Here is a 23565-nt window from a genome sequence, read left to right on the forward strand (position 1 = left end):
CTTAGGTACTTGCTCAATTCGTATCTTCTGGATTAATTTATACAATTCTAAGTTTTTTTTTTATCAATTTTGTGAATTTTTTTTTTTTTTTTTTTTGTATCAAATTATCTATGTTTCCAAATTTTGGAGTTCATGAGCAATTGATGGTAGAGAACTAGAAATCAATGCCTGCACATTTTTTTTTTTTTTTTATTGTGGGTGGTGGTCAAAAATCACATTCCCCTTCTCATATTTTACCGATAGTTTTTTTTTTTTAATTACAGCAAAAACCGCTACTTGAAGTAGCGGTGTATGAAATTGAAACCGCTACTTGAAGTAGCGGTTTATAAAATAGAAACCGCTACTTGAAGTAGTAGGTTTTTTCTGGATCGATAAAAAAAACCGGTTTTTTTCCCTTAGCTGACGTGGACGGTAGATTGGGAATTAAAAAAAGATTGGCTATATTTTGGGAATTAGATAACTTCCCAACATTATTTAGGGAAATGACTCTTTTCATTGATAGGATTAAACATAACTACTTTAGTAATTTCAAATAAAACATCAACTCTCTCTGTTTCTTTTTATTTTTTATTTTTTATAGTTTCCAATTAAATATTTGTAATTAAAATATTTCAATGTACATATTGCAAAAAAAAAAAAAAAAAAAAAAAAAAAAAAAATTGCAAACTAAAAATCAAAAAATATTTATCTTGTAAGTATTAATTTCATTAATATATTCGAAATAGATCAACCAATTTGCAACATAAGGAGTATAACTTTTGATACCAACAGAAAAAAGGGCCCAATCAATATTTTGTGTGTTTAGCAAGCACATACATTTATTTAATTGCATCAAAATTCATATTTTAATACTCTGTATGATTCATTTGTAATAATTCTACTTTTTTTTTAGTTGCATCATTCCATTCTACTTCGTATTTACACATATTTGACAATTTTTTTTTTATTTACAAGTGACAAAACATATGATCATGTAAATACCTATCAGGCTCCTTCCAAGTCCCAACATATAGTTAATAGTTTCAAAGATATCAACTTTACAAGTACATTTTTTTTTCTCTTGAAAATATGCAAGGCCTAAATATAAAAAGGACTTGCATATACCAAGAAATTCATTGTAACACCAAAAAGAGTGAGAAATGAAAGTCTAACCATCAAGCAACCTTGTCATGTACCAGAAAATATAGTGGATTTCAATTTTTCATCTGCTGACTACAACAAAATTTGCTGACTCCAGAAAAGACATTTCATTTCCAAGGGTAAAATTACTCATCTGCTGACTACAACAAAATTTGAGTAACAACCTCCTTTACTTTTACCTTAATAACTAGAGAAATTTTTGTGTGCAATTAACATTCCACTTTTATACCTTCGCAGTTTTTACAACAGAATTTGACTAAGCAGGAGCATCTTTTATCATCCTGAACCTAAGGATATCTTCTCAAGCTAATTATTAAGCTTGGAAAGTGACTACCTCAAGTGTGCAACTACCTTCGAGTCGTTGTACTACCCATTGCTTTACTGAAACTTGGTGGGTGGACAACTACCATTTTCGGAACTTAATTAATTTTTCCGAAAAATCTTCTGGTCCTACTTTTATACACAAACATGGCCTATAGGCCAAGCCACCCCCTCCCTTGAAGTTGTTAACTTCAAAGGAGCGCCATGCACTATCTTCCGAGAAGGCTTAGCCAGAAAAGTCATGAATAACGTGACCTCCGAAAGGCATCCCTTGCGGTATGAACTGATGCTGCAGCTGCTGCTGAGTAGTCTCTGAACCATGCCGCAGACCTAGAGTAAGTGATACTGCACCTATTCCTCCTAGTTCAAGCCCCCGCCTTTGGTAAGGCAAAAACCCAATGAATGAACTATCGATGCTTGTAGGAACTTGGTGACTTTCAAGCCTTGAGCACTTTTGATTTTGAAAAAGCTGTTCTGTGTTAATTGGCTCACCTCTTGATCTTTCAAGGGAGCTTGATGGTCCTAAGCATTCCAGCTGCTTATCACATACTGGATTTAAAGGCGACGATTTGCAGCCTGATTGATTAGCTGCTGTTGCCTGTCTATTTTTCTCAATGATTGACATTACGCTGTTGTTTGAATTGGACTCAGAACGTGACGAACCTTTGGTTTCAAGCATGTGTATTTCTTCCACCATAGGCTTCCACAGCCGTACTCGAGCATTGATGAACCAATTGGACACCTGCACACATTTTTGCATTATTAAACATGAACTAATGCAAGCCACACAACAAGGAAATCATAAGCTTGCTGCATACTTTGATCAGAGAAATCGAGTCTTCTCAACAACTATATATAGATTGTATTACTTCTCCAAGAAATCTATTTGAGTCTTTTCTATAAACCTACAAAATAGCGATTATCTGACTAAGTCTACAATATTCAGGTGCAAAATGTACATATCAGAGCGACAATTGTATCATGCAATGAAACCCAAAACTATATAAAAACTTCCAAGGAAACTACCTTTGTCCCATTTTCACAATTAAGGTTAGAATATAGATGGGGTATGAGCCATTACGGCCTTACGGGATCTTAGCGTGGAAAAAATTATGGGAGAGTGTCAGAGTAATTGCAAAATTTCCTTCACCAAGTCAAAAGATAGACAAATCAAATAACACTAGTGAAAGAGAAAATAAGTCGAAACTAAATAATGAAGAGCTAAACTTTAAAATTAAGTTGATCAATATTTCAAAGATTAGATTACAATCACATGGGAGTTTAGATATAAAAGAGTAATTGTACATCTGTTGCTTGGGCCTCTCAAGAGTTTCTCCAACTAGCAAGAGTTTGCTCAAGCTTTCAATGGGAAAATTAGGCATACATCTAAAAAGGTAAAACAAACACGTGCCATGGAAGAGAGACGGGTTGGATCAAAGCTTAGACAATCCATTACATTTGCAGTGTAATTCTAAACAATTGGTGATTTCACTGATTTGAGAGAGTTTCCGAGAAGAGAGATGCATTTTCACTGGTGCAAAAAAATTCCACACCCCACCTTAAAGTGGTTCTTCATGTAAGGGACTATAAATTAAGGATAAGTCAAATGAATTTGTCGTGTAAAATTACGTTATCTTATCCTCATGCTGATATACCTACACCTTGTAAGAAACCAACCATAGGGGCTTCATTTTATGGGATGGTCAAGTTTCCATGGGAATAAAAGAATTATGAGTAGAACAAAAATATGAGGCGTAAAGAGACAAAAATAGGGGCCGGGGTAGCCAAAAAACTATGTTTTTGAATGAGGGAGTCATAAGTAGGGATGGCAATGGGTCGGGGCAAATGGGGGACCCGCTCCATCCCCGCCCAAGTGGGGCGGGGATGCAGGGAGGTTTGGCGGGTGATGGGGCGGAGATGGGTATAAAAATTGTACTCGCCACAGGTGATGGTGTGAGTATGGATTTTAGAGTAAACCCGCCCCATCTCCACCCCGCCCCATCACCCGCCTTATTTCTGCCTTGCACTAATTTTTTTTAAGGGTTAAAACAAATTTGGAAGAGACTAGAATCTAAATACTATAATAATATAATATAAATAAAATATTAAATTAATGTCATCAACACCGTATGAATTCCGCCAAGTAGATATAAATAGAGATTCTTTAAAAATGATATTTTTTTATATTATTGTGATATAATATGGCATTACGGTAGCGGGTTTGGGTCAGGTTTGAGGTGGGTATGGATATCCAAATGGTTGGTGGGGCGGAGATGGTTATTAGCTTGTACCCAGAGAGACGGGTATGGATGTGGGTATTGCACCCGCCATGGGTGGTGGGGCGGGGATGGGTGTGGAGGTACCATCTGTAGCATCCGACCCGCCCCATTGTCATCCCTAGTCATAAGTTTACCTAAGTTATTAAGACTCTAATTCACATCATTTTGGACCAAAGACATACATATATATTAAATGTAGAAGTATATTGCTAAAACACAGTTCAACTAATAAACACTAACGGTAGGAGACCTCACCTGGTTTCGAGTCAAGCCAGTTTGGGTAGCTAGCATTTGTTTGTCATTGTCGGTTGGATACCTGCAAACATGAATGTTGAGGCCCCTTGAGTTCAAATACTTCACAATTGCAAGCTATAAAGATGACATAAGATGAGGCATGCAAAAACTCACGGGTGGAGAAAATGGTCAAAGAGCCATGCTCTAAGAATAGAAACTGCACGCTCCGGAAGGCCTCTCTGTGGTCTCCAGACATGGCTTTGGTGACCCACATGACCCGTTCCACCAATAGCACCAGATCTGACCTTTACAAAATTCTGATCATACCTTAAACTACTACTACTGTCACTCCTGAGAAAGCTGGTAGGAGAAGTTAGGTCCTCACCCAAAGCTCTCTTTATGTGCTTGAGTTGGTCCGCAATTGCATTCTTGAGACACCTAAAATGCCTCGAGATGGTCTTAATTGAACGTGAAATGTAGGGTGTCGCATTGCTGAGCCCTGGTACCGAATCAAATGCTGAAATCACCATCTGCATTTGTTGATGATATTGCTTGTGTCGTTTGCAAACCTATAAACATTTCAAGAGCAAAAGATTAACCAAAGATGTAAAATCCCAATAAACACTAAACACCTTAGCATTGGCCAAAAGAACATCCATAATAGATGTTTACAACTTTACATTTTTGTTCAAGTCTTATCGGTAGATTGGAAGACAAGACAATGATAGCTCTAACTTACACTTCACATGTTTGAGACAACAAGTTGTTAATGCCACAAACAAAGTTGTACGTCTTATCACCAGAAAAAGTTAAGCATGATTAATTGGATGTAAATCAAAGGGGCAAGAGTATCATTTTATTATTAAAAAGCCCCAAAATACAGCATAAACTCATAGGTAAGCATGTATCATGGGATCAATTTCGCTCATGCTACATAGGCAAGCTAAAACTTTTAGTGTAATTTATACTCTTCAACGGTGTATCTCAACCAGATTATGTGGACTAGAAAGATATCTAAACCCAGCAGAAATTCGAACTACGTAGAGATTGATGTTCCTAAGACCATGTTAAGCACAGAGATATATTTCTATGGGCCAGCAAACCCCACAACAATTATTAAGTCCATAATTATTAATTTTTTGATCTCCAAAACTCTTTAAAGTTCAAACATGCAAAAGAAACACTTCTAAATAAAAAAAACTTTTTGTTAAAATGATGGGGCCTTTAAGCAAAACTATTGCCAAAATAGGGAAGTAAGCAACAGAAACAATTTTGGATTATATTTAATAAACAAGTTTAAAGGAGACTTTCGTAATAAAATTGATTGTCATATATTGTTAAACCAATAAGACAGCACGAAAGAAAGTCCAACCTCGTTCAAATTACTACAACTTTGCAAATTCAACAAAACAGTGAGATCTTATGAACTAAAATTACATAAACACTCAAGCATACATATAGATATGCCAATCAATACTCAGATTCCGACTTAAAGACCATACAACTGGTCAAACAATCAAGTTTAGAATCTTTAGAAGAGGCACACAAGTCAAAAATAATAGTTTGAATATGAAATGTCCAGTCAAAAACTTTTTGTAAAAGTAACAACTACAAGACAACTAAACAAAAGGTTCAACAAAATAATACGTTGCCATCAAATCCTTGACAAAACATTTTACTAACCAACAACCAATTTACAAAGAACAGTCTTGATGAGTACGTAAACAACCAAATGACGTAGGGTTGGAATGCCCTCAGGGCCAGAAAACAAAGCCCTCTCACTGCACGCATTTTATTTATTGCTTATGCTTAATTGACATAACAGCTCGAATATTGTAAATTTGACTATTTGAAAAACCCTTGCATAGTACACAAAAAACTTACTTTACTTCTAGACATAAACAAATTAGAACATTGTTCCAAAACAACTCTTAAATATGTTATTGGTTAAGCAAGCCATAACGGAGCAATAGTTTATCATCACAAGCTAATGGTACGGCAAAAATTATCCTTGTTTCCATGTATGTAGGTGGAATTACATGGCTTGGTAACACTTGGCATAAACCTAGTGTCACAACCTTCATATTGCTTGCTGAAGGGGCGTTTTTGAAGTTTGATTTAATTTCTTAAGATATAGGTTGGCTAATTAACAATGAATTGAACATCATACATTCAAAATCCAACACCAAAACTGCCCATAATACGTTTTTTCCTGACACAATGCCAACGTACAAATATCTCCATAATCCACCGTCATTATGGACTAATGTTTAAGGATAAGAATAAGAGGAAAGAGGTTAAAGATACGAAAGTGACCAACAACTGTAAAAACCAATCAAGCCAAAACCCTACAGTTTCTTCACTATATTGCATGCATTAAGAAAATTCATTCGGGAACTCATGAGCAAGTACTTCACTAATTAGTTCAATAACCCAAATAATGAAACTCAACTACATCCCGCATCTCTGCCCTAGTGCCCTCTATGCTTGTTATCCTTTCAACCTTCACTGCCAACAAAAACCTAAAGGAAACCAATAACAGCCCCAAATTTTGCAGTGTTTCGTCACATTTCAATGTCAAATAAGCCTTAACAAGTCATATAATTTAGAAGAAGCTCATCCTCTAGTTGCAAGCAGACCACAAATAATACTTCTATTGAATTTCTCTATATTCCTTAGTATAAATTGATTTTATACTAGAGCTGACATACAACACATTACCCATTTACCATAGATTTCAAGAAATTCCACTAAAAGCATGACAGGTAGAAGGGAATATTATATGCCAACTCCATTGTTACAATAAGTTCTGGTACTTCTCGTGCCTAGTCAAAGATATGCAAAAATAAGTTTCTGAAGTTTTTGGCCAAAACGGAAGAGGTCAATCACATAGCTTGGTTTTGAATCTTTTTACACCAAAGGTTAAAGCATTTTATAAAATTCCAACAATTGCAAAAATAAATGGAAATATATTAAAACACATATCCTGAGCAAGCAAAGCTGCCTGATGCATGAGTCGAGGTCATTACTCATTAACCATTTTGTTAGGTTTTCAATCAGCCATATCTAAACATTTGTTCTCAAATCATCACAAATTTGTAATGCTATTTACTGTTGAACACAAAATCACTGTACATGTTAGGCAATTGCAAGTTGCTACAAGTTCCTCCATCTCCCCTATTTCCTTGAACAAAAAGAAAATAAAAAATGAAATAAACTTTTGTGTTGAAAATTCATTAACAGTAGAAAACTTTTTCAAGATAGTGTTAACAAGTTTTTATTAGTTCTGAATATATTCCATCAATTATTTAAGGGGTAGAAATTCTCCTTTCAAATATTCTTATTGGATTATACACTTCAAATGATATAAATTTAAGACAAAAATACCAAATGGTAGCATAAGACAAGCAACTAAAGCATTCATGATTTAGCTTTGATAATCCTCCAGCCAAAAAAAAAAGGAATTGTATGAATTATTATAAGAAGTGTAACTAGCAAGTTAATACCATAATCTATTATAGGAACCTGATTCTATCAGATTATAATATATTAATGAACAAGTTGCAAATTGTAAATCATACCTAAATGCAGTTTGGGCAGATTAAGCCTTTAAACGATTGCGTACACCAAATAAAACTTTTCAATCCACTACCAAACTGAGTAAGATAACATTCTATGGTAACCATATCAGATGCATTTTTATAATTGTGCCAATTTGATATTAGCGATTCAATAAGAAAACAGCAACACAATATTCCTATACTTAAACTTCTGTGAGTTATAGATATTAGAAAATGTCATTAATAGTATGTGTCTGATTCTTTATCCTTAATATGACAACATAATTCCACTTGCGAAACACTTGAAGGAAAGCATTACTGTAGACTAATGACCAAACCACAAACCACTAAAGGCAAAAAGTAGTACAACAGGAATAGATGAGAAAATTTGGAAGCAAACCTCCAAAAATATTAAAAGTTCTAACACATCGATTGTATATCATTTTCCCTTTCAAAACTTCATGCAACAACAGACATGATGTATGTCACCTTTTGATTCCAAACATAAGCAGAAACAAAATTAATTATATCGTGGTCATGTTTTCAATTTACATTTAATCAAGCAAAATTTAATTACAGTTCAATGCATTTACAAAACTATTACACCCTACCTTGCATATCTAAAACACATGGGAGCAAGGGCTCATAACTAGAAGGAACTATTCATATTATGTAAACACAAAAACCATAAGCAAAAGACAATTATCCTGCATGGACAATTGCATATAATAATTTGGAGCTCAGACCGAACAAAGATTATTTGGACAAGGAAATCTTTCCTTTTTTAACATACTACGTAATTATATAATAATAGAACAAGAAGTTCAAATTTTTTACAAAAAAATTAATCTTAGCTTCATTAAAAGCAAGAACAATGAATTCTTTCAAAGAAAAGAATAAGTTAATAGCTTATGAAGTTGGAAACATTCCAGTTTGGGATAATATGCAATCATTATGCTCCAACCTCAAGCAAACGAAACCATAACACACATATTTTAGAGCATAAAAGTTATTTTCGTTGAGCAAAAAAATCGATAGATCGATAGATAGATAGAAAGGCATACAACATGTTATAAGTTGAGCAAGTCATGGTAAAACTCGCTCAAGGATACATCTTTAATAAATATATTTGACGCCAACGTCTTTCACCTTGCAAAACATCATGTAAGTTAATAAGAAATAAAAATTTCAAAATTTATTACCAGTAACATTATATTGTAACAACTTTATTTTTATATTTGGAGTATATAATTTGTATTATTGTGTGCCTTATATTGCGACAAAAATTAATAATGAAAGTTGACAAAGTTCAACCAAAATACTCAGTAAAATGTAACAACCTATTACTCTAAAGACGAAACAAGTTGGAAAAACATCAGCAAACTCGATCATCAATTGATTCAATTCACAAGAGTCACGTACAAGTCCAACAAATGAAATTAAATTTATGCACTTACTGTACTATTTATTTAATCATATATTCCTGAATTATATTTAAACAACAAGAACAATAAACCAATTAGAAGATAAACAAAATTATGTAGGAAAGGAAAAAGGGAACAAACCTCTTCTTGCATGTGAAGAAGTTTAGCTTTCCTTTCATGGCAATCCGGCCTGTAAGACTCACAAGAGGAACTCTTACAACTCAATTCATTCGATCCATCCATTTTCGAGGCCACGACAGTAGAACAATCACCCACATTACGACTCCTCGAAATTGCTAAACTCTGATCATTTCCCACATCTTCACCCCCTCTCCATAAACCAGCAGCACTAAAGAACTCATCCAACATCAGTTGAGCCGGCTTTAAGAACTTAGAGCTCTTCAAAATCGCTGCATACCCGGTAAATGGCCCGAGTGGACCGACATTTCGATGCACCTGAATCGAGCTTCCGGCTACATCCTGAACCTGATTGTTATTATTATTATTATTATTAGCATTACCACATTCTAGCTTGGCAGTACCACCGCTCATGGACTGCTTAACAACAGACGATATGCTACCGGACTCGAACGGCTTTAACTCCCGGGGATCACCACCTAGATGACGATACTCACATAATTGATTCGACGACAACGATAATGACAGCCCGTGGCCGTGAGGGTGAGATCCAACATCATTAGCATGATTAACGAAATTCGAAGGAAGTAAAGGGAGTTCATTATTCCCACCATTAATCCCCCAACTTTGATGAACATTATTATTACTCTGATAATCATGAAGTTCATGAGGATGACTTTGAGTTTGAATCAGAAACTGCGGTACAGAAGGCGAAACATGCCTCTGTACCCAATTATCATCACAGCTCGGCGGCGGCATCGGCTGCTGCTGAGGGTCACACGAATCCGAACTCGAAGGGGTTACAAATCGAGTTGGGTGGATGTTAGGGAACGAGTTCGAGGCCGAGCCAAAACTCAACATCTCCGGTGCCGGAAGAAGCATCATCATTGAAGAAGTAGTAGTGTTACTATTGCTATTATGAAGATGATCAAAACTACTTAACTGTTGAAGTTCGTCAATATGTTGTACTCTAAGCTTATCTCGCCGCTGTTGTTGCGCCACGTGCAACTCCGGCATGAAATTGTTGCTCATTTCCATTTCAGTCGTCAAATATAAGTGATCTTCTCAAATGTTTAATTTCAAACCTTCACAAAAAATGTAACAATAATGATAAGAATAAAAATCAAGAATATTTTTTTTTTTTTAAATATTAGTGGAGAAATGTAATGGAGAGAGAAAAACCATAGGAAAGAAAATATCATATCATCAAGAGCTATTTCATCCACACAGTACAGCTTTGCTGTCGGCAAGCTAATACTCCTAAAACCACAAAAATAAAACATACCCATTTTATTTTCTTCAAAAGAAAAAAAAAAGAAAATAATAATAATAATAAAAAGCTTCAACAAAGGTAATAGTGTAAACAAAAAAGAGTCAAGATTTCTGAGCGCATACTAGTTAACTCATCATCATCATGTCAAAAACCCTAAAAAGTAATAAATTAGTATGAGACGATCTCACCAAAGCCGAAAAGGATAACGTACCATGGATACAAAGGAAAAAAAAAGAGCTAACAGTAAAAGAAATGATACTGTGTATAATCTGAGTTAAGCTTGTAACAGTGTCAATGGAGAAAGAAAAGAAAAATAAATAAAGGTTTTTTTTTTTTTTTTTTTTGAGTTATTCGTTGGTGAATATTGGTAGCAAGAAAATCGAAAATGGAGATGTCACCCACACGTTTCCTAAAACAGGAAAGAGAGAGAGTGTGAGTTAGGCAGAAGAGAGAGAAAGAGTGAAAGTGAGAGACAGCACGGAAATGTTCTTACGCTAACTTTGCGTTTTAAAGCTGAGGCCGACACCCTTTCATTTTTTTCTCTCTTTTTTTTTCACCCTTTTTTTTTGTTCTTCTTTTAATTACCAAATTCTTATTGCAACTCTTTTTTTTTTTTCTTCAATTTATTTATGTACTTTTTCCCGCTATGATGCTGTGTGGGTGGATCCATTATCTATTGCTCTTTAAAATTTTGAATTTAAACTTTCTTCTTCAATTCTTAATATTGGTTTCAATTTAAAGATGGGCATCTATTCAAAATAAAAATTAAAGATGGGAATAGTAGGAACGGGCAAGCGCAAAGATTTTTCATAAAGCATGGCATAAAAAATACGATACAAAATGCATTATGGCAGACTGGTGGATAATCAGCCGTACATGAGCATAATTTTCAAATTTTGGCACGGACTTGCATAAGCACGATAGTCGGTGCTTCTTATTTTTTTACCAATTTAACAATAATTATAAAGGGGATCGATGCTCAGCACAACATGTGTCGATTCGTATTTGGGCTTTTTGTGATAGATTGGCACAATACAATTATTTTTTGGCTCATTTTAGACACAAGACAAGTAGGCACAACATGAGAATATATCAAATTTAATGAATCTTCATATGAAATTTACTCCCTCCATCTTGAAGTTTGTCTCGTATGTAAGGAGTGTGTGTTTATTACCTTTTACTAATGTTACTAGCAAAGTAGCAACAGTTTGAGCAACAAATGTTCTAATTGTATTACTCTCTAATCTGGTTCAGAATAATTAACACGCTCATATAGGCATAATAACATTTGTTTTTTATAAATTAAAAAAAAATGTTAAAGGTAATACTCTCTCCATCTCCAATAGATTGACACATTTTTCTTATAATTCCTTTTTAATTGACACACTTTTTTTTTAATTTGTTTTAAAAAATAGTCCTTTTATATTTTCACTCACTTGTTACAGGTCTCACTTTTTTCACAACTTTTATGAAAACAAATTAAGAAATTGATTTTTACTCCTACCATAAAAGGCCAATTTTTAGATAATCATACACATGGCATTTTCATTTTGAAATTCCAAAGGAACTCCACAAATAGTAATATAAGGTGTTTGGTTGCAACACAAATGGAAAATTAAAAATTCATGTGATAATGTGGGAAATGGGAAGAGCATTCATGGGAATATTCAATTACCACGAAATATGAAAAATAAATTATCAAGTTCCTTTCTGATAATTCAAAATTCTCATAACTTGTAAAGTCTATATAACAACCAAACAAGTTTAATTAATTCCTAGAAAATTTGATATGAAATTTTAATTTACATAAAATATAAATATTCTTAGAAAATTAATTTTTATGTTAACTAAACAAAAAACAACACCTAAGACAATTTACTACTTTGTATAATAATAGACAAAAAGAGTACTTAATTAAATTCCGAAGACACAAACGGAGTACAATAAAATTATACCCTAAACCTAATTTATTTTTGGTACTCCGTAGAAGAGTACTCCTTATTAACCCAAAAAAACCCCTTTCACCATTATCAAAAAATAAAAAATCAGAAAGACGGTCTACTGAGGACAATCAGTTTAATAAATTATGGAAGTGAAAAAAAAAAAAAAAAAAAAAAAAAGGAGAAGTTGGGCAGCGTGGAAATAGTACGGATAGGAGTAAGAGTAGAAAAGTGAGTGTTAACGTCACACTTACAGCGTACTTACTTGACTGTAAACATGCCCACAAATCTAGGCATTAAGTAAATTTATTTAACTGTGGATCGTATCTTTTGCTTACTATTTTAGCAATAATCTTCTGATTTTACCAAAAGCTGCTCTTTTTGCCAGACTTAACTCTACCTCCATCTGCACACAACTAAATTTTTTACTGTACTTACTCTACGAGTACTGTTTTTAACTTTGGGTTTTTAACTCGTACGTGCTCTGTTTGTGACTTTGTGTTATAGAGTAATATAATCAAGGAAAATTTAACATTAGTGGACTAATTTTTAGCCGGTTCTCTAATAATGGACTGATCTTTAAATCTGCCCATATTAGACACAAGATTAACATTTTTCTCTCAAAATGAACTCAAATAACCGGTGACCTGTACAACCGGTCATTTTTCTGTAATTATCTTTTTTTTTTAATTAAAAATCTTTAATTTTCTTTTTTAAATTAACAAAATAATTTTTTTTAAAAAAAAAAAAAACAGCCCCTCACCCCATTGCCAGCCACCCCCTTCTCCACCTCTCCTCCCTTTCCGACCATCCCCTCACTCATTCCTCCATCACCTTCCTCCATCTCATCTGCCATGGATGAACCAACTCAAGCTTCATCTCTCCTCTCCAATTTTTTTTTAATTTTTTTAATTTCAATTTTTTTAAACTTATTGTTGGGTTTTTTTTTCCTTCTCTCTCCTCCCAATGTACACCACCATTGCTCCACCTGCACACCATCTCCGGCAGCCCCTAACCCTAGCCCAACCATCGAAGACCCCTTCCTCCCCTTCCCCCGCCACGAAACCACCCCTCCTCCTCCTCACCCCTCAATCTCCCCTGCTTCCTCACTCCAAACCCACGCACGACCGTCCACAACCACCACACTCACACTACCTTAACCCACCGAAATCACCATACCAACCCACCCCACTACCACCAAGATCCAAAAACCCACCTCCTACCTACCCGAAAACCACCCTCTCACCAACACCAAGATTTGAAACCCACCCCACCCATCTCGCATTCAAACCACGAAGCTACCCCACCAGTGGCGTATCCAGGAATTCCGAACCGTGGGTTCGAAATCTTAAAAAAAAAACGATGATCATATATTGATTAAAAATTCAATACATAAATTCAAATTTTTATTACAAATGGATGGATTACACACTAAAAAAAAAAAAAAACTACAAAAGCATTCTTCGAGTTTTCATACTTTGAAAGCGTGCTAATACATCATCATCACTAACTCTTGCAAATAAGGCTCTCTCAAGATAAGTAACTAAACTATCATTCAATAGTTGATCACCCATACTATTCCGCAACTTATTTTTTACATAAGTCATTGATGAAAACACTCGTTCCACGCTTGCAGTCGCCACCGGAAGGATCAATGCTAGTCTTATCAACAAGTAAACTAATTTGTAAGAAGTATGCTTATTTGTTTCAACAAGCATCATAGAAAGCTCATTAATACCCTTCAAGTCTCCAAACCTTGCATCTGTACGCATGTCATTAATATAGAAACCAAGTTCATGACGAAGAGCAGTCATTGTCATGTCATTAGTTGGAAACTCTTCGGGATATAACTCGGCAAGTCTCATCAACTTTTGCTTATCAAATGCCGCAAATGAATTTACCGGATTTAAGCATGACATACAAATAAGCAACTCCATATTTTTCTCATCAAATCTATTATTGAGCTCTTGGAGTTGTAAAACAATGACACTTAAATACATTTCTACCCGAAAACGATGAAGATTTGTCACTTTGGCAAAGAAGCGTTTTGATCTTCCACGAGGAACATACATATCATCCATATTAGGAGCTTCCACATTATGTTTAGCACAAAAAGAAAGCACAAGATGCAAAAATTCTTCCCACCCATGGTCCCTCATTTGTTGCAATTGTTCCTTAGTCAACGTAACAAATGACATGGCATTAACAATATCTTGGTCTCCTCTTTGCAAAGCTTGACACAATTTATCAGTTTGCCCAAATATTTCAGACATCAAATGTATCATGAAAACAAACTCAAAGGATTTAAATGTAGACATAACAGTGATAGCCTTTACACGATCATCCTTATAAAGCTTATTTGATCCAACCTTCTCGAGAACTTTGACAATAGTAGCATATAATGAGGTAACATTTGAAACATTTTTGTAGTGTGACCCCCACCTAGTATCACCAGGCCTACCTAAACCAAGTTCTTGGTTTAAACCTTGCCCGCTTTCAATTTCCCCTAGATCTAATGCTTCTAGAACATGTTGAGATTGTATTTCTCTTATCATTTCCCTTCTCTTACAAGAAACACCAATAATATTCAATAAAATAGCAAGTTGGTCAAACAACCAAATACAATCATCATTATCCTTAGCAACAGCAACAAGGGTTAATTGAAGTTGGTGAGCAAAACAATGAATATAATAAGCTTGTTTTGTTTCATTCATGATCAAAGTCTTCAAACCGTTTATCTCACCCCTCATATTACTAGCACCATCGTAACCTTGTCCACGAACTCTAGACAAACTCAATGAATACTCCATAAGCAAAGACTCAATTGCACTTTTTAGTGACAAAGCAGTGGTATCCTTAACATGTACAATTCCAAGAAACCTCTCAGTTATCTTCCCTTTATTATTCACATAACGCAAACAAAGGGCCAATTGTTCCTTTTGAGATACATCACTAGATTCATCTGCTAGTATTCCAAAGTAGTCATCCCCAATATCATCAATGAGAAGTCTAGTGGTTTCTTTGGCACAACAATTAATGAGGTCCTTTTGAATTAAAGGATAAGTCATTTGATTATTTCCCGGGGCATTACTTAGAACAACCTTTGCAACATCACTATTATTCTCTGAAAGCCATGTTAAGAGTGCAAGAAAATTACCCCTATTCCAAGAGTCTTCACTTTCATCATGCCCACGACAAGCTAAGCCTTGACTTAGAAGAAACTTAATACATTTTAATGAATAAGTCAATCGATATTTGTATTGAAGTTTAGCTTCTGTGGTGTAAGTGGAAAAAGATTCGGCAACTGATGTTTTTGGGTTAATGAAAAAATTGTATTTTTCATAAGCTAGATTATGCAAACTACCAAGACCTCCCACATGAATATTAAATCTACCAATCTTATTCCATCCTCTAAACCCCCCTTTAATAAAGCAATCATTAGCAGCCATAGAATCAACTTTATCTTTGAACAAGTAGCACACAAAACAAAAAGTCGCATCTTTCTCCACACTATATTCAAGCCAATCATATTTATCAAACCAAGCAACATTAAATCGACGCATACCTCCTATTTTTCTTCGAGGGAAATTATGAGTGCATGGATCACAACGTTTCATTGTAATATAACCTCTTCTCACAACATCCCTGTCAGTAGCAGGATATTCCAAAATTGGAATTCTTTTTCCAGGATCATGTGGAAGAAGATGAACATCATAAATGCGAGTATCATCAGACTCAACACTAGCATTTGGATTACTTTGAGTTGTGTTTTCAGGGATTGGAATTGAAGCAGCCACTGGAACCGCATCATTATTAGGAGACACGACATCCGCATCATCATTAGGAGACTCAATATCCACATCATCAATAGGAGTTACAACATCTTCTTCTATTGGAAGATTCCTTGAACTAGGTGAAGAACAAGTAGAGGACTTTTGTGACTTCCCGGCACGTTTCCAAAAAGACTCTAAACTCATGGTAACAAAAGCTCTACAATCTACAATAATACACAAAATACACAATTAATTATCAATTAAAATCACAAGTCCCCAATAAACAAGGCCTTGCTGCCTTGGCTGCTGTTGATTTCAGCTGATTAATTCTAATTGTGCTCGCTGAGCACTTCCCTTTCAAAAAAAAAAAAAAACAAGTCCCCAATAAACACAAATTTGACAATATAAACTTCTTCTAATTATCAAATTTTAATTAACAGAACAAGTAAAAATTTATAATTTTAAGTTTCTAACTTCTAACTTTCTACAATTCAATTTCTCAACAATTCAAGAATTCAACAATAAAACAAGCAATGAAGCAAACCAAGATTAAGATTTAATAGGAGTAGAGGAAATGAGGAATAAGAGATTAAGAGGACTCACAAAGTCACAATTGTAGAAGAGAAGAACTCGAAATCTAAACTCGTCCCTAGTCCAGTCGGCCACAGTCCAGTCCGTATCTCCGTGAGGTGGTCGCTGCCTCGCCGGTCGCCCGGTCGGCCGTCGGTGTCTCAGTGTGCGGTGCCGGCGTGCCGCGGCGGCAGGGGCGGATCTTTATGTAAGGAGTTTTTTAAAGTTAGGGTTTTGGTGTTTGGGAATTTGGGGAAAAATAAAACAAGCAATGAAGCAAACCAAGATTAAGATTTAATAGGAGTAGAGGAAATGAGGAATAAGAGATTAAGAGGACTCACAAAGTCACAATTGTAGAAGAGAAGAACTCGAAATCTAAACTCGTCCCTAGGACCCTAGTCCAGTCGACAGTCGTCCACACTCCACAGTCCAGTCGTCCGTATCTCCGTGAGGTGGTCGCCGCCTCGCAGGTCGCCCGGTCGGCCGTCGGTGTCTCAGTGTGCGGTGCCGGCGTGCCGCGGCGGCAGGGGCGGATCTTTATGTAAGGAGTTTGTTACTGGTGCGGTTTTAGTGTTTGGGAATTTGGGGAAAAATGTCTGATGTTTGATTTTTGAAATATGACTTATTGAAATCTGAATGTAAGGAGTTTTTTTTTTTTAAAAAAAAAAGTACAAAAAAGGGGGGCAGTTGGAGTCGAACCCAAGACCTAAGGTACTAAAGGAGCGCGCTGCTCTATTCTCCATAGAATTACCAATGCGCCAAACTTACTCGTGTGATAATTATTCTCACCAAAATTTCTTTTAAACCTTTTTTTTTTAAAAAAAAAAAATTAAAACTTATATTTTTTTTTCCAAAAAATCTGTGGGTTCAATGAACCCCCTTGAACCCCCCCTAGATCCGCCACTGTACCCCACACCCACCTTGTAACCACCACCACACCTTTCCTCCTATCTTTCACCATTTTTGCTTTAGATATGAGGTTTCAAGCTCAACATCAAAATATCTTGTCTAGGGTTTCAACTTCGAAGAAGTGCCGGCATCTCCGATGAGAAGGAGAGCAGGCGACTCTGATTGAGAGGGATGTGAGACTCCGATGGTGGTCGTGGGGTAGTGGTTGTTAGATAAGAGAGAAGAGAAGGAGAGTTAACAACAACAAGAAGGCCGGTGGTGGTGTGGTGGTTGAGAGACTCCGACGAGAAGGCCGACGACTTGATTTGGACCGTGGTGGAGGTGTGGTGGTTGTGAGAGAAGAAAGAAGAGAGAGAAAAGTGGCGGTGGCTGAGAGGGAGGAAAGGGAAATTAAAAAAGAAAAAAAAAAAAAAAAAACTTGACCAATGATAAAATGACAAGTGGTGTTTTACCTGATATAACAGGTTGGGTGATCTGTTCGGTCCATTTTGGGAGGAAAAATGCAAACTTCTGTCCAAAATGGGAAGATTTAAAGGTCAGTCCATTATTGGAGAACCGGGCAAAGGTTTGTCCACTCATGTTAAAAATTTCTATAATCAATTACAAATAGACTTTATACTTTTAAGTAGGTGAGCAAAAATTTCAGGTACTCGGAATTGGAATTGGAATTGGAATCGGAATCGGTTAGGAAGCGGCGGGTTTGGAATCGAAATTGGACTCGGTGGTTCCAATCTCAGGTAATAAATTAAGGACCCGATTACAATTGGTTTCAATTTCAATTCTCAACTTTTTGGATCCGGAACTGATTGGGTACCCGGTTACCCAATATATGCTAAACTAAATAAATTACCCAATATTTGCTAAACTAAATAAATTTTAAATAATAAAAATCTGTTTATTGTATCTAGTTGGTATGTAAAAAAATATTATTACTACTTAACATAAATACAAATAACTTAATGTATATATAAATATAAGTATTAAACACTAAAAATGAAAATAAACGGAATAATAATTATTATAATTTGTATTATATTTTAACAATTACATACATAAGTGGTCTCTGGAACCGGAACTGATACCCGGTGGTTCCAATTCCAATTCCTAAATTTTAGGACCCGGTTGAACCAATTCCAATTTCAGTTCCGAATTTTAGGACCAGATCTTAACCAATTCCGGGTCCAGTTTCTAAAATTTTGACCGATTACCCAGTTTGCTCACCACTATTTTTAAGCACACCATTAATTAACTTTTGTTAGAGGAATAGAGTACGTGATTTAATTTCAGAGCATATTTGCCACCTGCCCGTTAGCCCCGTTTCAGTGCATAAAACCATTGGTCTATTGAATTTTTAACAAGTAATTCCTCCGTTTTTTTAAAAAAAAATGCATTACTTGGTGATGTTAAGAGTTTTAGGAGAGTAATATAATATTGTAAATGGATCAATATTATAGGAAAAGTATGATGGGGACCATGAAAGAGAAAATATGTGAGAGAGTAAATATTTTTATTATTAATAAGTGAGAACCATGAGAGAGAGAAATGATAAAATAATTTAAGTGGGGTTTAAAATAAGATAGAGAAATAATCAATACCATATACTAAAGTAATCACCAGCATTATCCCATAAGTACACGTGTCATGGCCACAATAAAAATTTTCCCACCAAAAACTATTTTTTTTTTCTTAAAAAATAATAAGATAATTGTTTTTTTAAAAAAGAGAATATGCAGCCTAAAAAATTGAACATTAACAACTTTAAATAAATTAAATATTTTTAAATCGTTAATCTATAAAATGTATATTCCCTACAATCTTTAGTTGTTAATCGATAAAATGTATTGTTTGTTTCCTAATAAAAAAAAAAGATTTTAACTCAATTTTTTATTTATAATTTGTAAGCAAACTACAAAATAGAGATACCCTATATTAAAGTATCTCATCTATAATAGTTTGATAACATAATTAGATATTACAATGTATATACAATCTTATAGTAATTTACAAGTATAAAAATAAATTTTTTTTTCCTTTGTTGCTCGGGCAAAGAACTAGTAAAATATAGTACAAAGTTACCAAATATAGAAGTGATGCATTTAAAAAAAAAACACAATTAAAAAAAAGTGATGTATTTAAAAAAAACGGAGGGAGAAAAACTTTTGACCTAATTAATTTTAAATGATTTTGTAACAGGCTTTTTCACACCACAATCTTGGTGCCCTGTTAAGTTTTGCTTGACCCAAATTTCATAAGCCCAATTATTTTTCTTGAATTTTTAGAAATTTCTAAAATGTTAGTGGAAGATTGTGAAAGATATTAGAATTGGTATGCTTTCATGAAACTTCTTGATACATATTGAGAATTTGAAGAGCATGTGTGTATTTGTTTGGGGATTGCTAAACGTAACCTAAGTTTATTTAACGACAATTTCATGAAATGCCACTGAGCATTTCAAAAATTCATGAAATGCCGTCGTGTTTTCCAGAATTCACTAAATGCCACTGAGAAACAGTAAAATGTCATGCCATGCCATTAATGAGGTATTTCCGTTAGTTGACTGTCAGTGTCCGTTATTTGACCCTCCACTAGAATTGAAACCACCACCCGTCCACCCCACCCCACCTCCGAAACCCCACTCCCACCTAGAACCCTAACCCCCACCTGAATCGAAACCACCCTAACAACTCTTCCCCTTCTCCCCTCCCCTTCTCCTCCTCTTTCCCGTCGCGACCCGCTGACGACTTCAAACCCCAGATTTCGAAACCCACAAATTCGCCGGCGAAGCCCCACTCTTCCACACTGACGAAGCCCCACCCTTCCCCTTCCCTTTTCCAATTTCGACCACCCCAATCCACCTGCAGTGATGAAGGGGCGAGAGAAGAGGAAATAGGCGAGGGATTGTGCCGCCATGGCTACGGTCGAAGGGGTGGGGTTTCGGGGTGGTGGAGGAAGGGGGGTAGGGTTTCGCGGGTTAGTTGGTCGCGACGAGATAGGGGAGGCGCCTCCTGGTGCTAGCCCGGCTGGGGGTGGTGGTGGTTAGGGTTTTGGGGTGGGCAGGGGGCTCAACGGCAGGGAGGAGGTGGTGGCTGCCACCTTTGAGTTCCTTTTTTTTTTTAATTTTTAAATTTTTAAATTTTTTTTATTTCTGTTTTTTTTTAAAAAAATTTAATTTTTTTTTGGTTTTTTTATAAATATTTTTATTTTTAAAAACGGACCAATTAGAAAGTGACACGTGGCAAGTGGTGGGGTCAACTAACGGACACTAACGGTCAACTAATGGAAATACCTCATTAATGGCATGGCATGACATTTTACTGTTTGTCAGTGACTTTTAGTGAATTCTAGAAAACACGATGACATTTCATGAATTTTTCAAGTGCTCAGTGACATTTCATAAAATTGCCGTTTATTTAACGTAACCCTTTTTTCCCTCATTTTCAACTCTTAAGAAACTTTAAATTTTAAATTTTCCTCCTTTTCTCTCAATAATCTTAATATGATAAAACTTTATATTTTTATCACATGAGTAGCAAAATCAATTATAATACTCAGTGAGATTGCAATGGATGATTACTTTGACATGGAAGACATTTGAATCGATGTAAATTTTTTTTTTTTAAAAAAATCAAGTATATTATGTTATAAGAGTAAATTAGACACGTTTATTTCGGTTACACTAAACAAAATTAACATAAGCATTTTGTGCATATTGAACAAAACAATATACTTTACTTCGCACAAATTGAACCAAATTCTGTACTCTATTTCACATAAATTGAACAAAATAATCTTGTCTATTCATATAGACTTTTGAAAATAAAGTGCAAACTTCTGGATGAATTAAATATAATAATGCTGATTGTTTCACACAATTTGTATGAAATTACCAGTATCGGTTATTTTTAGTTGAGCAAAAGCTATTGTGGCATGGTTTGACTCGTATGAGACTTATATTTTTTTTCCCAAATGTGACACACAAACGACCATTCGGTGCTACATTTATCAATTTACATATTGTCTCAAATTATTATTAGACTTAGCCATCTTGAGAATCACAAGTCCTCTACACATATATGTTCTTCATTGAACTACTTATTTTATTTTGTTGGGGTAAGCAAGGGTATTAAGAAGAGAAGGACCAACTTATCGTAGAATCTGAATGACTTTAGATAAAGTATATGAAATAATAAAAAGGTAGCTACTATTTCATTCCAGCTACACAAAATATCCTTCCATTTTTCACCCTAACAACGCAAGACAATATTGTCTATTTCACCCCAACAACACAAAACAGTTGCGTCTATTTCAGCCCAACCCTAAAAAATAGGATGATAAATTTCGGCCGAGCCAACTAAACTCTACGAAGTATCAAGTAAGTTCATACCAAGGTGTACAAAGGGTAGCCCTCAAAATTCAATAAAATGCTAATTAATGCAATATGAAAAATTCCAAAAAATTTATCCCAAGCGTTTTTTAAGTTCTCGACATGCACAATATTTTTAATGCTTTACTTTGATGCAATTTCATATAATTAAACATGGATGACATCAATGAATTACATATAATTATCCTTAAAAGGAAGAAATGTAAAAGAGATTAGGGAAACCAACTTTCGTTGTTTGAGTTACGTTGCTTTAATTGAGTGAAATTGGGTTTAAGAAATGGACAATAAAATAAATTTGACTTTGCAAATTGATTTGTGTTTGTAATTTTTGGATGAATTACATATACTTTTTGCTGCTCATTGGATTTGACGACTCAATTGAATCTGGTTTTCAAAACGCATATTGGGTTTTTGGGATTTTACAGGGAGAGAGGGGAACATCAAGGAAAGAATGAGGAAGGAGGGGCATATTTGGTTTTTTAGGAGGGTGTGTTATAGTAGATAAAGTTGTATTTAGCAATCATGATTTGTTTTTTACAAACTTCCTCCACCTCCATACACCAACTACTAGTTCGTGATGTTGAGCATCATTTGGGATCATGCAATCCATTTACAACATCCTCCAATGTTCCTTAAAGATCTTGATCCTCTCATACACTCTTTGAATGTTCCTAGAGATGTTAACTCTATGAGATATCGAGTGATCACATATTTTACATGCACACAATCTCCCCTATTTCTGCTTGAGAAATCTAATGAGGGAAAGTGGGGGGGGGGGGGGGGGGTTGCTGCTTATCGAGGCGAACCCTGTCTTGTAAAATGTGCAAATTTAATTGTCTTGATGTGTTCTTGAGATAGCCCCTCCGACAGTCAAGTAAGTAAATGACGTTTGTTGAAAAAGAACTTAGAGATTAATTGCCCCTTTAAATGATGTGACGAATCGTTATTTATAGGAATGGGATGGGTATAGGGGTGGGACTTCGGTCTGGCGGTTCGGTTTGATCTCGGTTTGAGTCGGTTTCGGTTTGAAGCGGTTCGGATTGAAACGGTTTAGTTTAGCTGGCGGGTCGGTTTGGTTCGGTTTGGGTTAGTCACGGCTCGGTTTGGTTTCAGTTTATTTCTTTGCGGTTTAAATTCGGTTTGGGTCATAAGCGGGTCGGTTTATAAACGATTCGGATTATGTCGGTTCGGTTTGATACGGGTCGGTTAAGGGGGCGGGTTTACCCGGGTCAATGTCAGTTCGGTTTACAAACGGTTTGGATCAAGCCGGTTTGGTTTGAAATGGGTCGGTTTAGGGGCGGGTTTACCCGGGTCAATATCGGTTCGGTTTATAAACGGTGCGAATCATGTCGGTTCAGTTTGAAATGGGCCGGTTTAGTGGAGGGTTTACACAGTTCAATTGGTTCGGTTTATGAACGGTTTGGATCATGTCGGTTCGGTTTATAAGCGGTTTGGGTCATGAATTCATGATTGTTTTAAAGATCGCGCCATGACCATGATTTAATGAGTTGATACTTATAATACGATAAATCGATAATTAAGAATGTACAAGTATTCAATTAGATTGATCAACAAGTGTTTTAAACTTTTAAGTTTTAATGATCAGATATGTAAATATGT

At 35.3% G+C, this 23565-nt stretch overlaps 2 protein-coding genes across 3 annotated transcripts; both read right to left on the reverse strand.

Annotated features, from left to right (window-relative positions):
• Positions 1-1170: 1170 nt before the first annotated feature.
• On the reverse strand, positions 1171-11384 carry LOC110699160 (BEL1-like homeodomain protein 9). Of its 2 annotated transcripts, XM_021876645.1 has the most exons (6): positions 10581-11384; positions 10279-10356; positions 9100-10181; positions 4149-4543; positions 3996-4056; positions 1171-2203 (listed from the first exon to the last, which is right to left on the reverse strand). In XM_021876645.1, exons 3-6 carry the CDS (start codon positions 10132-10134, stop codon positions 1688-1690), a joined length of 2007 nt encoding a protein of 668 aa, XP_021732337.1. In that variant the 5' UTR covers positions 10135-10181; positions 10279-10356; positions 10581-11384; the 3' UTR covers positions 1171-1687. The 2 variants fall into 2 exon arrangements, with proteins under 2 accessions (XP_021732337.1, XP_021732338.1); XM_021876646.1 differs by lacking the exon at positions 10279-10356.
• Positions 11385-13757: 2373 nt separating this feature from the next.
• Positions 13758-16286, reverse strand: LOC110699392 (zinc finger MYM-type protein 1-like). Its single transcript, XM_021876913.1, has one exon. The coding sequence runs from the start codon at positions 16284-16286 to the stop codon at positions 13758-13760; it is 2529 nt and encodes an 842-aa protein (XP_021732605.1).
• Between the last annotated feature and the right edge of the window lie 7279 nt (positions 16287-23565).

The sequence above is a fragment of the Chenopodium quinoa genome, unplaced genomic scaffold (genome assembly GCF_001683475.1).
Source record: "Chenopodium quinoa cultivar QQ74 unplaced genomic scaffold, ASM168347v1, whole genome shotgun sequence".
NCBI classification, from domain to species: Eukaryota; Viridiplantae; Streptophyta; class Magnoliopsida; order Caryophyllales; family Amaranthaceae; genus Chenopodium; species Chenopodium quinoa.

Excerpts from the sequence above, each read along its gene's own strand:
- LOC110699160 (XM_021876646.1), bottom strand. The coding sequence starts at position 10,134 with ATGGAAATGAGCAACAATTTCATGCCGGAGTTGCACGTGGCGCAACAA. Across the intron at positions 4,544-9,099 it reads TTCTTCACATGCAAGAAGAG|GTTTGCAAACGACACAAGCA; the intron begins GTTTGTTCCCTT and ends AAATGTTTATAG. Across the intron at positions 4,057-4,148 it reads TTTGACCATTTTCTCCACCC|GTATCCAACCGACAATGACA; the intron begins GTGAGTTTTTGC and ends TCATGTTTGCAG.
- LOC110699392 (XM_021876913.1), bottom strand. The coding sequence starts at position 16,286 with ATGAGTTTAGAGTCTTTTTGGAAACGTGCCGGGAAGTCACAAAAGTCC.